Source organism: Oenanthe melanoleuca, chromosome 2 (assembly GCF_029582105.1).
Source record: "Oenanthe melanoleuca isolate GR-GAL-2019-014 chromosome 2, OMel1.0, whole genome shotgun sequence".
Taxonomy (NCBI): Eukaryota; Metazoa; Chordata; class Aves; order Passeriformes; family Muscicapidae; genus Oenanthe; species Oenanthe melanoleuca.
The window spans coordinates 147,017,998-147,035,021 of record NC_079335.1 but is presented as its reverse complement, the minus strand read 5'-3'; the positions used below and the strand labels follow the sequence as shown (position 1 = coordinate 147,035,021).

The following is a 17,024-nucleotide window of genomic DNA, read 5'->3' as shown; positions in this document are numbered from 1 at the left end:
GGAACTGGGAATGGAACTGGAGCTGGGAATGGAACTGGAGCTGGGAATGGCACTGGAACTGGGAATGGCACTGGAGCTGGGAATGGAACTGGAACTGGGAATGGAACTGGAGCTGGGAATGGCACTGGAACTGGGAATGGAACTGGAGCTGGGAATGGAACTGGAACTGGGAATGGCACTGGGGCTGGGAATGGCACTGGGGCTGGGAATGGCACTGGAACTGGGAATGTCACTCAGGAGTTGGGAATGGCACTGGGACTGGGAATGGAACTGGAACTGGGAATGTCACTGGAGCTGGGAATGGCACTTAGGGGCTGGGAATGTCACTCAGGATTTGGGAATGTCACTGGAGTTGGGAATGTCACTTTGGGGCTGGGAATGTCACTTAGGGGCTGGGAATGTCACTCAGGATTTGGGAATGTCACTTTGGGGCTGGGAATGTCACTCAGGAGCTGGGAATGTCACTTTGGGGCTGGGAATGTCACTCAGGATTTGGGAATGTCACTCAGGAGCTGGGAATGTCACTTTGGGGCTGGGAATGTCACTCAGGATTTGGGAATGTCACTCAGGATTTGGGAATGTCACTCAGGAGCTGGGAATGTCACTTAGGGGCTGGGAATGTCACTCAGTATTTGGGGCTGGGAATGTCACCCTGGCATGGATCAAACCCATCAGAGCACCTGGATCGTGACCCAGCCTCCCCCTTGTCCCTGCACAGCAAAAATGTTTGAGCGGGCGCCAGGCTCGGCCTAAACCCCCCCCCAAAATCCCTTTTCCATGGAAGTGTTAATTGGGAACAATGCCACATCCAAGGGCAGGATCCAGGGCAGGATCCAAAATAGCCGGGGCCAGTCTTGTCCTTTTATAGCCCCATTGTGAGCGCTGGCATGTGACAGGTCGGGGAGGGACAATGTGGCACTTCCAGAGGGGATAAAACCCACCCAGCCCGGGATTCCTCCTGCACCAGCTCCTCTCTCCTGCCTTTCCAGCCCTCTCCTCTCCTTCCCAAACCAGCCATGGCTCCCAAGAAGCCTGAGCCTAAGAAGGCCGAGCCTAAGAAGGAAGAGCCCAAGCCAGCGCCTAAACCAGCGGAGCCAGAGCCCAAAAAAGAAGTGGAATTTAACCCGGCTTCAGTCAAAGTAGGTGGATTGATCCATGGGGGGTTGGAGCTGGGGGATACTGGGAGGGGAGATCCTCAAAAATTAGCTGGGAATTGGGTAAAGTAAATGTCCCATCAGGGATGAACTCTGCAAGGCACGGGAGGATTTCTTTGTCCTTTGGGGAAAAGGATTGTCCCTTGGGAATTGTCCTTTAGGAATTGTCCTTTGGGAAAAAGGATTATCCTTTGGGAATTGTCCTTTAGGAATTGTCCTTTGGGAAAAAGGATTGTCCTTTAGGAATTGTCCTTTGGGAAAAGAGATTGTCCCTTGGGAATTGTCCTTTGGGAAAAAATACTGTCCTTTGGGAATTGTCTTTTGGGAAAAAGGATTGTCCTTTGGGATAAAGGATTGTCCCTTGGGAATTGTCTTTTGGGAAAAAATACTGTCCTTTGGGAATTGCCCTTTGGGAACTGTCCTTTGGGAAAAAGGATTGTCCCTTGGGAATTGTCCTTTGGGAATTGTCTTTTGGGAAAAAATACTGTCCTTTGGGAATTGTCCTTTGGGGAAAAGGATTATCCTTTGGGAATTGTCCTTTAGGAATTGTCCTTTGGGAAAAAGGATTGTCCCTTGGGAATTGTCCTTTGGGAAAGGACATTGCCTTTGGAAAATGAAGAGGAGTTTTGTGGGATCTCTTTTTAGAGGGAATTTGAAGCAGATAATCCCAGGATCAGGGAATCCCAGAATCCTGGAAGGGTTTGGACTTTAATCCCATTCCTTGGGCAGGGACAACTTCCACTATCCCAGCTCCAGCCCCAGTGTCCAGCCTGGCCTTGGGCACTTCCAGGGATCCAGGGGCAGCCACAGCTTCTCTGGGAATTCCATCCCAGCCAGGAATTCCTTCCCAAAATCCCTAAACATTCTCCCTTGCACTTTGAAGCCATTCCCTGTGTCCTGTCCCTCCATCCCTTGTCCCCAGTCCCTCTCCAGGGGCTCTGAGGATTCCCTGGAGCCTCCCCTTCTCCAAGCTGGACATTCCCAACTGATAAATATCTCTGTATTCTCAAAATGCAGTTTCCCCTCAGGAAAACATGGGAATTTTGTGAAAAAGGGAATAAGTTGCTTTGTCTCCTCAGTGATTAAATCCTTTTCCTCTTCCACATGGGACCGAGTCCTGCAGCTCAGGATTTGGGACAAACTGGGGGGGGGGGTTGGGCGTTTTCCTGCCTTGAATCCCAAATTCCCTGTAAATCTTTATATATTGCTGAAAAAAGAAATTATCTGTAACATATCAAGAAATCAAATCCTGAGGAATTAAATTTTGGGGAAGTTTTGAAGGGAATGATTCCAGAGTTGGTGCTGTGCTCCCAGAACAATCCCATGACCTTGAGAATGAAATTTGTGATAGGATCCAGCTCTGTGCTCAACATTCCAGGAAAAGGACAGGGACAAAGGGAATTGCTTCCCTTGGGGGCACAGGGAGCTCCAGCCAGGGCACTGAGACTTTGTGGGAATATCCACTGGGATTCTGGCACATTGTGGGATCAAGGGCAGCATTAAAAAAAAACCCAAACCCAAATTGGCATCACTCGGAAAAAAAAAAAAAAAAAAAAAAAAAAAAAAAAAAAAAAAAAAGAAAAAAAAAAAAGAAAAAAAAAAAAAAAATCTTTATTATTAATCAAAACAATTCCATACTCCACAAATTTCTTTTTGTCTTGGGAAAAATTAATTCTTGCATTTTTTCAAAATACTCTTTATTTTACTATTTAATTTACTATGTAAAATACTATTTATTTTACTCTTGTTTGGGAAAATTTGTACTTTTTGTGGAAATTTTTATTTTTCCCCTCATCATAATTTGGAATTATGAAAGTTACATATATTACAAATATTATATAAATTACAGAGTTCTTAACCCACTTTTAAGGTACTAAAAGTTTGTCTGGAATTCCTAAAAAAGAAACAAATCCCAATCCAGTGCTGCTGTGAGAACATTCCTTCCACTCCTTAGGGAATATCCCATTCCCAAATATTAGATCTGGGAAATTGGGAAATACAGAGTTGGAGTCTGGGGCGTTTTTTTTCCCCCAAACTCACAGAAAGGGGAGAGGATATTTCCTGGAAATTCTTTAATTTCCAATGTTTGGAAAAATGCTTTAATTAAAATTCTCCAATTATCTGAATATCTGCACTGCAGGATGAAATCCATTCTTATTTCCATAATCTATGGATAAAAAAAAAGTTGAAAAAAAAAAACTTTCATCCAAACAAAATGTTCAAAATCCATCATTTTATGGGCATGTCCCAAAATATATCTATTCTCAAATTATTTCTATTCTCAAATTATTTCTATTCTCAAAATATTTCTATTTCTTCACAGATTTTACTGGTTGTGTTTGGAATTTTGGGACTTTTTTTTTTTAACCACTAAAAAGTCTCAACACCAGAATATTCCTGTGGTAGGAAATTCCTTGTAGGAATTTTCCTGCCTCTCCCAGTGCTGATAATTATCCCAGGATTTTATTTGGCACCTGGAATTACATCATCAAAAAATTACATTTTTTTTCTCTCACTTTTGGATGCTCCCAGTCTGTTTTTTTTTTGTTTTTGTTTGGATTCCACTCCCAGGGCCCTAAATGTGGGATCCATCCCTTACTAAAACCATTATCCCAAATTTTTGCTGTTTCTCACACGCCAATTCCCATTGGATTTGATCCAACGCTCCAAAATTTTCAACATTCCAAAGATTTCCCAAATTTCCAAGAGTGGGTGCAATTGGAAGTTGTTTGCAACTCACCCAAAAGAGGTTTTGGGGGATTTATTTCTGCCTTTTCCAGAAGAGTTGGGCTCATTCCTTGGAAAGCATTTTTTAAAGAAATGTTTTTTTAGGCTGATCCCTGAACTTTTTATTTTGAGGAATAAATTATCCTGAAAAAATTTGGTAACAAAAAATTTGTCTTTTCCATATGTTGAATTAATTCCCACCTGGAAGATCTTTAAAAGGGAGGTGCATTTTCCCAGGAATATATTTTGCTTCCATGAAAAATAATCTGAAAAAAAGGGATCAATTGATGGTTTTTAAGGACACACAAAGTGGGAATGGCTCCTTGAGCTTTAGCCAGGGGAAAATGGATCATTGGATTGAACTCCTCAATACGGAACAGGGAGAAAATCTCTGGAAATTCATCCCTTGGGGTGGTGCCAAACTCCTAAATCTGGGTGGACTGAGTCACCCTGGGGAGAGGCTGAGCTGGGATAAAGGGAGATGAGGTGGGAATTTGGGAATTTTTGGGAATTTGGGTGGCAGCATTTCGGTGGTTAAAGTTGGATGAGGTGACCAGGATAAAAATCCACGTGGAGACAGCTGGAATAGGACCTGGAAGGGACATAGTTTTCCATAGTTATCCGTGATAAATTCACATTTTCTGTGTTTTCCTGGGGTAAAAACACAGCCAGGAATTATTTTTGGGGAGCACCAGGATCTCAAGGTTGGGTGGAAACGTCATTGAAACGTTCCTGAACTAAGATTGTTGAGCAGCTCTGATTCCATGAGAACCTCTGGAAGAACTTTCCAATGGAAAAATGAGGCAAATTTCACAGAGAAATTGGTACAATTTCATAGGTGCAGCTGAATGGTATTTTTAATTATTTTTTTTATTTGGAAGGATTTGAGATGCTTGAGGAGGAACGAGGCTGGTGAGGGGCTTGGAGCACAAACCCTGTGGGGATCACTGAGGGAGTTTATTCCAGAGAAAAGGAGGCTCAGGGTGTTTATTCCAGAGAAAAGGAGGCTCAGGGTGTTTATTCCAGAGAAAAGGAGGCTCAGGGTGACCTGATCACTCTCTGTAACCCCCTGAAAGGTGTTTGTGCTCAGTGGGGTTGGGTTTCTCCAGGCAGCACTGGCACAACCAGACACACCAAGGGAATTATAAGTTGGATATCAGGAATAAGTTTATTATGGAAAGAATAATAAAGTATTGGAATGTTTTGCCCAGGGAGGTGGTGGAGTCACCACCCCTGGATGTGTTTATAAAAATCTGGATGTGCCACTCAGTGCCATGGGTTAGTTCAGGTGTTGGGATGGGTTGGACTCCATGATCTTGGAATTCTCTTCCAACCTGGCAATTCTGTTGGCCCTGGAAAGCCCTGCAGGGATGGAAAGGAAAATCTTCTTCCCTTTTTCTGCATGGAGAGGTGGGACAGCATCCAGGGTGGGAGCAGCAGCAGGAATGGTGAATCCTGCTGGATCTGCCTGTTCTGCTGCAGAGCTTGGAGCATTCCAAAGGCTGGGAGTGCTGCACGTGAGGCTGGGAAAGGGAAACTTGGGATGAATGGGTTGATTGATTTTCTTGATTTCCATGGATTGGATTGCTCAGTTGAATCCCATCCTAGGGAAGGAATAATTCCAGCTTCCAGACCCTTCCATCCTCGGGCAAAACCCAGCTCCAGGAGCTGGAGCTCTTTGAAATGTCCTGGAACTGTCCTGAAAAATCAACAGGAATGAGCTGCCCCAGAGGCACTGGGGGAACGGGGTAAGGTGGTGACAGGAGAGCTCTGCTTTTGTTTCCCAAAGCTGGCAGGCACAGCATTCCCAAAATAATCCTTCTGGAACCCAGTCCCACTTCCAAAGGGGCCAAAACTTCAGAACTGAGGAAAATTATAGAATCCCAGAAATTTTGGGTTGGAAGGGACCTTAATGATCATCCCAATCCATCCCTGCCATAACAGGGACACTTCCCACTGTCCCAGCTGCCCCAAGCTCCATCCAGCCTGGCCTTGGACATTTCCAGGGATCCAGGGGCAGCCACAGCTGCTCTGGGAATTCCATCCCAGCCAGGAATTCCTTCCCAATATCCATCCAACCCTGCCCTCTGGAATTTTAAGAGCAGACAGAAAATAAGGAATAATTTAATGGGGTTTTTATACAGCAGCAACCTCTGCCTGACCTTGACAAAGATTCTGCCTCGTTTTCCTATTCCTGAAATATTTCACTTTGGAATTCAAGCTGGAATTAAGGGTTGATTTCTGGTTTTACTTCCCTTCTCTTTGGAGGGCTGGAGCTGTTGGAGACTGGATCAATGTTCATCCATGGATTGGAGGAGTTAATATCCATCATAATTACTGTGGGACGTGATGGGAGAGGAGATGATGGGAATGTTGTGTATTAATAGGATTAAAAAGGTTTTAGTGGAAGAAAAAAAACCCCACAGGATGGTGAAATCCAAATGTAACCTCAACCCCAGGATCCTGATGGTTTTCCTGGCCTCTTTCCAGCTCCTGCATTTCTGTCTCCTGAATCAGTGTCCCAAGGGAACAGTAAAAAAAAAAAAAAAAAACAAAACAACAACAACAACAACAACAAAAATCCCAACCAAGCAATCCCCACTCAAAAAAAAAAAAAAAAAAAAAAAAAATCCAACAAAATAAATGAATGAAAAAAACCCCCTAAAATCCAACCTCCTCTTCCTCCCAAACTATCCCTGCCATGGCCAAGAGAAAATCCTGCTGTTCATCTCTGGATTCCTCAGTGTCCTATGAAAAACCAGGAATGTTCTTTCACTCTTGGAAGGGCTCCATTGTCTAAATGCTTCAGCCCCTGACTGCTGGGTGACACCAGATTTATTAATAGGACTGATGTCAGGTTTAGCCATGCCTGGCTCAGTGTGGAGGGACACAATAAAAATAAAAAAATTCCAGGAGGTTGGAAGTTGTGAATGACGTCAGCAGGGCCAAGGGGGGAGTTAATCCCTCCTGGAGCCTCCAGGACAAAACCAGGGAGAGGATCCAGCTGATGCCACCAGTGATGATTCCCTAAAGCCAGGGCTGGTGGAGATGGGAAAACTGGGATTGCACTGATGGAAAAGTTTGGATTTGGATGGGTGATGTCCTCATGGATGTCTCTACGTCAGGGCAGGACAAAAATGGGAATTGCTCTGTTTCCCATATGGATTTGGACCAGACCTCACCACTGGGAGCCTTGGATGGGAATGTCCTGGCTTTAAAATCTCCATTCCAAATGGAAAAAAAAACCAACAAAAACCAGGGAAAACTCAGTTCTTCTGAAGCAGATCCCTTCTGCTGGGATGTTTCCCACAATAAAAATCCCAAGGGAAGCCATCCTAGTGTCCTTCCAAGGAAAAGGGGGATGTACAGTCATGGACACATTTAGGGTGGAATAGTCCTCAAAGATCATCAGATCCAACAATTAATTCCAATTAATTCCTAATTCTAACAGCCCTGCCAAGGCCAGCATTGTCCCCAGGTGCCACATCCACACAGATTTTAAATCCCCCCAGGAATGGAGGCTCCACCTCTGTTGTGCCAGGCCTGGGAAGATTTTTTTTCCCAATATTTATATAATTTATATAATTTATATAATTTATATAATTTACCTGAACTTCTCCTGTGTGTCCAAGGGCAGGTTGGGCAGGGCTTGGAGCAACCTGGGATAGTGGGAGGTGAATCCTTCATGGGCCTCCCAACCCCCTGGGGTCATAAAACTGAGAGTAAACCAACTTCTTCTTATCTGATTCATTTTTTTCCCCCCTTCTTATCAGTTTTCTTCTCTTGTTTTTGTCTCTTCCAGGTGGAATTCACCCCTGACCAGATCGAAGGTGAGGAAGATTTTTTTCTCTTCTGGCCCCAGTAAATCCATCCCTGGGAAGTGCTGGGATGAGCAGGGCTGGGATATTGGAACAATTTTGGGAAGGCTGAGCTTAAATTTCTGGTTTTTCTTCCACTCTTCCTCAAAAAAAAAAAAAAACAAAAAAACAAACCAAACCCAAAAAACCAAACAAATAAACAAGCACACAAACAAACAAACAAAAAAAACCCCAAACAAACAAACAAACAAACAAACAAACAAAAAAAAAAAAAAAAAAAACCAAAAAAACAAAACAAAAACAAAACAAAACAAAACAAAACAAAACAAACAAAAAAAAACCAAACCAACAAAAAAACAAAAGCAGGGAATTCATGTCCCATTTCCAGGAGTTACACCCCCAAAGCAGCCCAAATACAGTTTTTTTCTTTAGTGAAAAAGACCCCACAAATACCAATATTTTCAAAGGAAAACCCTCAACTCTGCTTCAGAGCATTTCTCCTGCCTTCCATCAGAACTTAATGTGTTCCAGCTCTCCCAAATCCAGCAAATAAAGCCGGGCATGGAATTTCTTTATCCTTTCAAAGCCAAACATCAGCATCAATTTCCAAACCCTTTGTCCCAGCTCAAGAAACTGATCCCAAAACCTCCTGCCTGAAGTCCTGGGAACCCTGGGACTGCAGCTGTCCCCTTTTCCCTCAAAAAGCAGCCTGGGTTTTATGGGATAATTGATGGATGGAATCAAACATCTGGCAGGATTTGCCTTTGTTCTTTAAACCCTCGGGAGAGCCCCTAAAAAATGGAATTGTGGGAGAGGTTAATTAGAACAGGGGAAAATCAATCAGAGAGGAGAGATGTTTAATTATCACCTCCTTTGTCTTCCCCTGCTGACCCGAGGAGGATCCAGGTGTGTCAGGAAGGTTGGATTTGTCAATTTGTTCCCAAAGCTGCAGGAATTGCATCCTCTGGGCTGGATATTCCTGCTCTGTCACCATTAATTTGGGTTCTGGCAGCTGATCCCAAATGCAGCACCTCAAGGGCTTTTAATTCCCCCCCCAAATTCCTTCTTTTTGCCAAGGGAAAGGTTGTGGGGAACAAAGGATTCCCTGGAAGGATTCAGGGGGGATGTTTTGGTCCCCACAATGTTGCTCCAGGAGGAGAATTGATGGTCTGGGGTGAAGCTTTGTGGAACATCCCCATTTTTATGTGTCCTGCAAAACCCACCCCTCGTGGCAATGTCTGTTCAGAATCCTGGATTTGGGTCTCCTCAGCTCCCAGAATTGCTGGAAAAGGGGGAACAGGAGCTGTTCCAGATGGGCAGAGAGGCTGAAATTAGGAATCTGAAAATATCCTTTGCTCCTGCCAGAGGGTTCCTGGCCACAGGGAGGGCAAAGGACACCGAGGTGGTTTTGGTGCTTGGAGAGGAATTTCACGGAGTCAGCAAATGCAAATGAAAAGATTAAAATAGTAAAGAAAAAAAAAACCACTAAAAAAACCCCAAACCCTTGGAAATGGAGCTGTCAGGAATTGGGAATCTTCAGGAGATGGAGCTCAGCACTCAGGGAGTTGGGGATGGCGATGGGTGAGGAGCTCAGGGATGTGGAATATTCCTCATTATTCCTCATTATTCCTCGGCTGTGAGATCCCCCAGGAAAGGAGCTGGAGAGGGGACTCTGCCCCACTGCACTGCCAGGAAAATCCACGATTGCCCTCTGCTGGAATGAGGGGCTGGAAAGGGATCCGGGCTCTGCCCAGGGACAGGAGGGAAAACCCTCCGGGGGAGGAGAGAGGGGCAGGGAGAGGAGCAAAGAAGAAAACAAGGGAAGGTTTATTAGCCCCAAATTAAAAGGTCGGTGTTGATTGGAAGTGTTGGACGAGGAAGGAAATGAGGAAAATTGGAGTGGAATCATCAAAATGGAAAGGGAGGGAGAAAGGAGGAGAGGAAAATCCAGGAAAACTCAAGGAAGGGAAGGACAGAGGGAAAGAAACAAAGGAAAAGAAAGAAAAAAGGGGAGATGGAACGAAGAGAAGAAATTGGGGAAGACAGAGAAAATCTGGGGTGCAGAGTGTGTGGCTGAATGGTTGCATGAATCAGGATTTAGGGGAAAGAGGATAATCTCCCAGAGTTTGGAAAAATGGGAAGGAAATTAAGGTGGAAAAGTAACAGCAGCACAAGGGGCAGATCCAGGGAATTAAAGCCAAGGGGATTTTTGTGATCAGTTGTGGAGGGTGCACTGGGAAGTCAAGGATAACAGAGAAGTTAAAGGATTAAGGATGAAGTTAAAGGATAAAGGATAAAATTAAAGGATAAAGTTAAAGGATAAAGGATGAAGTTAAAGGATAAAGAATGAAGTTGAAGGATAAAGGATGAAGTTAAAGGGAAAAGGATGAAGTTAAAGGATACCAATAAAGGATAAAATTAAAAGATAAAGGATGAAGTTAAAGGATAAAGGATGAAGTTAAAGGATAACAATAAAGGATAACAGCTGCTCCCTGGGATCCTCCTCTGACCCTGCAATTCCAGCAGGGAAAGGAGAGCCTGAGGAGCTGGAGTGTCTGGGGAGGCCTGTGCTGGATCCATGAGAATCATGGAATCATTCCATTTGGAAAAGATCCTTAAGACCATTGATCCCAACCCAGCATTGATCCCCAAGTCCAGCATCCAATGTCCTGGAGCTCCACATCCACAGGAAATGAGTGGTGGGAAGGAGACCCTCTCCTGTGGGAATGCTGGCGCCAGGATCCTGCTCCTCACAGGAGGGAGGGACTCAGCTGAGGGGGATGGAAACCTGTGAGGGAAATGTCCCTGTCTGTCCCTGGGTACCCCTGAATGTCCCTGTGTGTCCCCATTTGTGCCTGTCCGTGCCCCTGTCCCTCAGTGTCCCCTTGTGTATCTCTCTGTGCCTGGGGGTTCCTGTCTGTCCCTGTCTGTCCCTCTCTGTCCCTCAGTGTCCCCATGTGTCCCTGTCTGTCCCTGGCTGTCCTTGGGTATCCCTGTCTGTCCCTGTCTGTCCCTGTGTGTCCCTGGCTGTCCCTGTGTGTCCCTGGCTGTCCCTGGATATCACTGTCTGTCCCTGTCTGTCCCTGTCTGTCCCTGTCTGTCCCTGTATGTTCCTGGATGTCTCTGTCCCTGTGTGTCCCCTGTCTGTCCCTGTCTGTCCCTGTATGTTCCTGGATGTCCCTGGCTGTCCCTGGGTATCGCTGTCTGTCCGTGTCTGTCCTTGGGTATCCCTGTCTGTCCCTGTCTGTCCCTGTCTGTCCCTGGGTGTCCCTGTGTGTCCCTGAGTGTCCCTGTGTGTCCCTGAGTGTCCCTGAGTGTCCCTGTGTGTCCCTGGCTGTCCCTGGCTGTCCCTGTGTGTCCCTGGCTGTCCCTGGGTATCGCTGTCTGTCCCTGTCTGTCCTTGGGTGTCCCTGTCTGTCCCTGTATGTTCCTGGATGTCCCTGAATGTCCCTGGATGTCCCTGTGTGCAGGGAGGGTCAGAGCAGGCCCAGGCTCTGCTCCGGGGCCCAGCAGTGGCACCAGAGGAACGGGCAGGGACTGCTCCCAGGAATTGCCCCTGCACAGGAGGCAGAACTGCCCTGGGCAGGGACCGAGCTGGAACAGAGACCTGAGAGGGGCTGGACTCTCCTCCCTGGATACTCCAGAATTCTCTGGGTGTCATCCTGAGCCCTGCTCTGGGATGGCCCTGCTGGAGCAGGGAGGTGCCACCAGCTGCCCTGCTCTGGTCCCTCCCAGCCTGACCCATCCTGGGATTCTGGGATTTCCATGCAGCTTCCCCCTCTTGCACACTGCTTGCTGGGTGATAATCCCAGTGTTTTTCCCTGGCATATCCCATTTCCAGCTCCTAGAGCTGCTCCTGGAGCTCTGGGTGCTGGGTCAGATCTCTCCAAGTATCCAAAGTTTCATCCAAGATTTGGTTCTCCCATGAGCAGAGCTGCTGATGAATCCTGAGCCTCCCTGAGCTGGAAAAGCTCCCAAGGCCAACGACTTCTCCTGTTTTCCACTTTCTGCTGTTAACTGAGACGGAAATACCACGGGAGAAGCATTTTGACCTTTCCAATCCCATTCCCCGGTGGAACCGGAAAACGGAGAGAAGGAGGAACACAAACATCAGAGATAACAAAACCCATCCAAATTTTTCCCAAACCACAAAATTAAACACTCAGGCACTCAGCAAGGGAAAGGTTTAGATTGGATTTCTCTTCCTCCGAGGGAGCACGGAGTGAATTTCTCTTTTTTTCCCTTGCAGAATTTAAGGAAGCGTTTTCCCTTTTCGACCGGACGCCCAAATCAGAGATGAAAATCACCTATGCCCAATGTGGAGACGTCCTGAGGGCTTTGGGGCAGAACCCCACCCAGGCTGAGGTCATGAAACTGCTTGGCAGACCCAAACCTGAAGGTTGGTGGCCCTCTCCATTTGTTTTGGGAAAGGGAGCTCCCAGAATTATTCCTGGAGAAGGCGAGCTCTCCATTTTCTAAGCGTGGAGTAACTCCAGGATGTGGAGCAGCTTCTGGAATTGCCCGCAAAAAAGGAGGAAAATTTGGTCTGGCAGTCAAGATAATTGTCCCAAATTGAGGGGAATTAATTAATTTAACATTGGGTATCAATGTGGCTCAAAACAACAATTTTTTTGGCTTTTAAATGGTATTTATGGAGGAATTTGTGTTTTTCCTAAATGTTGGATATTTCCAACACATCCAGGGAAACCTGGATATAAGGACATGGATTGTTTCCCAAAAAGATGGGTGGGAAGGCCTGTAAGGATTGCAGTGATGTCCTTCTGTATTCCATATTTCCATGTTCTTCTCTCCATTTTATCCAAGATTTATCTCTACAGTTCTGTGCTCATGCTGGATATCCCAAAGTTAATTCCCAGCTATCCCAGAATCATCCCAAACTTCCATTTCCAGGCTCTTCTCTCCCTTTATCCAAACTTCATCCCCTCAGTTCTGCCCTCACAATGGATATCCTGAATTTAATTCCCAAGAATCCTCCCAAACCTCCATTCCCACACTCTTTTCTCTCTTAACCTGGAATTCATCACCAGAGTTCTGCCCTCACAGTACATATTCCATCATTATTCCCAAATCTCCCAGAATCCTCCCAAACTTCCATTTCCAGGCTCTTCTCTCCCTTTATCCAAACTTCATCCCCACATTTCCGTGCTCATGCTGGATATCCCACAGTTAATTCCCAAATATTCCCAAAATCCTCCCAAACTCCCATTTCCAGGCTCTTCTCTCCCTTTATCCAGGATTATCCCCAAATTTCTGTGCTCATGCTGGATATCCCACGGTTTATACCATGAATCCTCCCAAACCTCCATTTCCAGGCTCTTCTCTCCCTTTATCCAAACTTCATCCCCACAGTTCTGCCCTCACAATGGATATCCTGAATTTAATTCCCAAAAATCCTCCCAAACTCCCATTTCCAGGCTCTTCCCTCCTTTTACCCAACATTCATCCCCAAATTTCCATGCTCATGCTCGATATCCCACGGTTTATACCATGAATCCTCCCAAACTTCCATTTCCAGGCTCTTCTCTTGCTTCATCCAAGATTTATCCCCACATTTCTGTGCTCATGCTGGATATCCCACAGTTAATTCCCAAATTCCCAGAATCCTCCCAAACTCCCATTTCCAGGCTCTTCTCTCCCTTTACCCAACATTTACCCCCACATTTCTGTGCTCATGCTGGATATCCCATGGTCTATTCCCAAATATTCCCAGAATCCTCCCAAACTCCCATTTCCAGGCTCTTCTCTCCCTTTACCCAACATTTATCCCCACATTTCTGTGCTCATGCTGGATATCCCACAGTTAATTCCCAAATATTCCCAGAATCCTCCCAAACTCCCATTTCCAGGCTCTTCTCTCCCTTTACCCAACATTTACCCCACATTTCCGCGCTCGTGCTGGACACCCCGCGTTTTTTACCATGAATCCTCCACCAACTCCCGTTTCCCCCGTGCTTCCCAGAGATGAATTCCAAGATGATCGACTTTGAGACCTTCCTGCCCATGCTCCAGCACATTGCCAAGACCAAGGACACGGGGACCTACGAGGATTTCGTGGAGGGGCTGCGGGTGTTCGACAAGGAGGGCAACGGGACGGTCATGGGCGCCGAGCTCCGCCACGTCCTGGCCACGCTGGGTGAGGAAATCCTTCCCTTGGGAATTCCCATCCCTCCTTTTCTCCCTCCCTCCCTCCCCTTCGTGTTTTGTTTCTCCTGGGAATGTCTCATTCCTGCATCGCCATAAAGTTGTCCCAATATTTCCGACCCCAGCTGTTCCCTTGGTTTGTCCCCATTTTTCGGCAATTCCAAGAGGTGTTTCCATCCCTCCCTTTTCCTCTCCCTCCCTCATTCCTGTTGTGGTTGATTTCTTCAATAAATATTAAATTCCCATCACCATAAATCATCCCAAAATTCACAATCCCAACTATTGGTTTGTCTCTGTTCTGCTTCACCAAAACAAAGCCTTACAAATATTCAACTAATAAAATTAAATCTAATTAAATCCTTCACTGATCCATACCAAAATCCCAATTTTGACCTTGGAATCTTCTGGAACCTCAAACTCAGAGTGGAACTGACATTTCACTGAGAGATTTTTTCCTCAGGACTTGGTTAAAACTGACCGAAACCTTGAAGATTTGGCACTTGGACCAAGCTTATTCTTAGGAAAATGACTTGTGCCCATAATATCCTGTGGGTTTCCTTATTTTTCCTGTCTTTCTGGATTTTGGATCAAATTTACTCTCAAATTTGGATCCAGATTTGGAATTTGTATCACGTTTGCACTCCAAAAGGAGCTTTTCCCATGGTCAGCACCCCAAATTCCCTGCAGGAGAAACCTCCCTCTTTTCTCTCTCGCTCCATTTGTGCTCTTCAGGAGATTCCCACATTCCTAAATCCGGGATTTTGATCCAGGGATTTTGTTTTCCGTGCAGGGGAGAGGCTGACTGAGGAGGAAGTGGATAAATTGATGGCTGGGCAGGAAGATGCCAATGGCTGCATCAACTACGAAGGTGGGTGGGACCCCTGAAGGCTTCTTTAAAATATCCCCAGGAAAGTTTAAATCTGGAACAAAATTTCCAAATTTTAGCCCAATTCTGAGTCTATAATTCTGATAAACCCCATCTATGAAAGTTAATTATGTTTTCCATAGGATAACTGATTGTTCTTCCTTTCTTTTTTCCAGCTTTTGTGAAACACATCATGGCTAACTGAGCCCAGGTGAGTCTCCTCTGCCCCTCTCCTGGATTTCCACATCCTCATTCCTTTAGGATTCACTGGAAACTTCCAAGAATAAATATTTCCCATGTGCATTTACAAATCCCTGCTCCCAAACTCCTAAAGAAGCAAGGAAATAGAATTGAGCTAACGAGGAGAGAGGGGAAAAAATACAAGGAGAAGAGATAAGAAGGAATCAGGGATGTTTACAGCACTGTGAGAACAATTAGTGGTTTCTACAAACCCAGCTCCCACCATCTCCCGACAATGGATTGGTTTTCCAGGAAAAGGTTGGAGCTTTGTCCCAGACACCCAAACCACGGCACCACTGAGGGCATCTCAAAGGAGCTGGGCTTTGTTTCCAGCAGTTCCTGGGCTGGGTTTATCCCAGTTTTACTGGGAAAGGTGCCCAGTGCCTTTGTCTGGCGTTCCCTGGCTTTTCTCCTTGCTCAGCTCTTGGGGAAGGATCTGACCAATCCATCTCTGCTGATATCCTGGGAAAAGCTGCTCTCAGGTTTGGGCTGGATGTTTTGGGTTTCCTTGGTTTGTTTTTAGGCTTTTCCCTTGGCTCTGGTTTATTTTTAGGCCTGGCTTTGGTTTGGTTTTGGAGCTGACCTGGCTGTGCTGTGGTGACTTTTGATTCTGGGTTAAGTAAGAGTCACATCCAGGTTTTTCGGGAATTTTGTTCCAAGATATAACTTAACAAAATATAAACAAGCTAAAAAATAACCAGATTCGGTTTGGTTTTTTTTTCCCTTTACTTCTATTCTTTTCCTATTAGAATCCATTTTTTTTTTCCCCTTAAGACATTTACATTTGAATTTGGACTTTTCCAACTGGTTCCCAGATTTTGAGAGCAAAGATCAGGAGCCCAGTCTGTTTTTTAGGGATGTTTTCAATCCTTAATCCAACCATGGGAAATTCCCATTCCAATGGGAACCAACATCAGCCGACGTGAGCATGGAAATCTGGGAAGCTGGAAAACTGGAACAGGGCTGGGAAGCAATTTTGCTTCTGGTGGGTTTGGAAAGGGGGCTGGGAGCTTGTGATTCCCAGGAAATGAACATTCCTGGGATGTGCCAATGAGCCTCAGAGGTGTCACCAGTGGAAGGAGTGAAGGTTCCTTGTCCCAGGATCTGAACTCGGTGGGAATCTGGAGCTGAGCCCAAAATTCAGGAATGGCTCCAAACCTTGGCCATTCCCATGGGATGGAGAGAAGATGAAGCTGTGACTTCACATCAGGATGAAACAGATTCCTTTCTCCTGATTTCCTTTTCTCCAGATTTCCTGAGGGAATTTGGATTATTCTGAATGGAATTTTCTTACCTGGATTGGCTCCAGGTGTTAGGGATTGCTTCCCATGTTTTCTCCATCACTGGGATTGTGGGATTGGGATGATTCTGGGTTCTGGCAGATCTTGTTGATAAGCTGAGGGTGATTCCTGGTGGAATTGTTTGTTCCTTCGTTTTTCCTCTAATTCTTAAAAATATCTTTATCTTTCAGGACAAGATAAGCACCAACAATTCCTTGGATTTCCATGTGCTGGAATTTCTCCTTGTTTTCCAGCCCGGATTCCCATTCCAGAGCTCCAAACTGTGTCTAAATCCCTGAAGATATTTGGATATTTTTCTTTAATTTGCCTTGTTCCTCCATGGGAAGTGTGAATCCTGTGGAGATCCAATGGAAGAAACTGGAATGTGAACTATGAATCCCTGGGAATTTCTTTAGGATGAAGGATATAAACAGAAATACAAAATTGAGGAAAAGGGAGGAATTATTTTCATTAATCAATTGATCAAAAAAAATGATTGATCCCCTTTTCCATCCCAAACTCCACCTTTTCCCCATGTTTATGGGACACCACTATGAATCCCAGGAATATCCTTCATCCTTAGGGAAAAACTGTGGAATTCCCAGAAATTAGCTGATGTTTTTTTCTCTGCTTTGGAAGATGGAAAATTAAGGATGTAAAAGGAAAAAAAATCCCAAATTAAAGCAAAATTCGCTAAAATCCATCTTTTCTCCATGAGGATTCCTTCCCATTCCAATAATTTCCCTAGAAAACAAGGAAAAGTCTTCCCCAAAGGAAA

The 17,024-nt window shown here is 45.3% G+C and overlaps 1 protein-coding gene across 1 annotated transcript; it reads left to right on the top strand.

Annotated features, from left to right (window-relative positions):
- The first annotated feature begins 929 nt into the window (after positions 1-929).
- MYL3 (myosin light chain 3) lies at positions 930-16,690 on the top strand. The gene is made up of 7 exons (XM_056484357.1): positions 930-1,139; positions 7,684-7,711; positions 11,949-12,098; positions 13,680-13,853; positions 14,652-14,729; positions 14,903-14,937; positions 16,438-16,690. Exons 1-6 carry the CDS (start codon positions 1,017-1,019, stop codon positions 14,929-14,931), a joined length of 582 nt encoding a protein of 193 aa, XP_056340332.1. The 5' UTR covers positions 930-1,016; the 3' UTR covers positions 14,932-14,937; positions 16,438-16,690.
- The last annotated feature ends 334 nt before the right edge of the window (positions 16,691-17,024 follow it).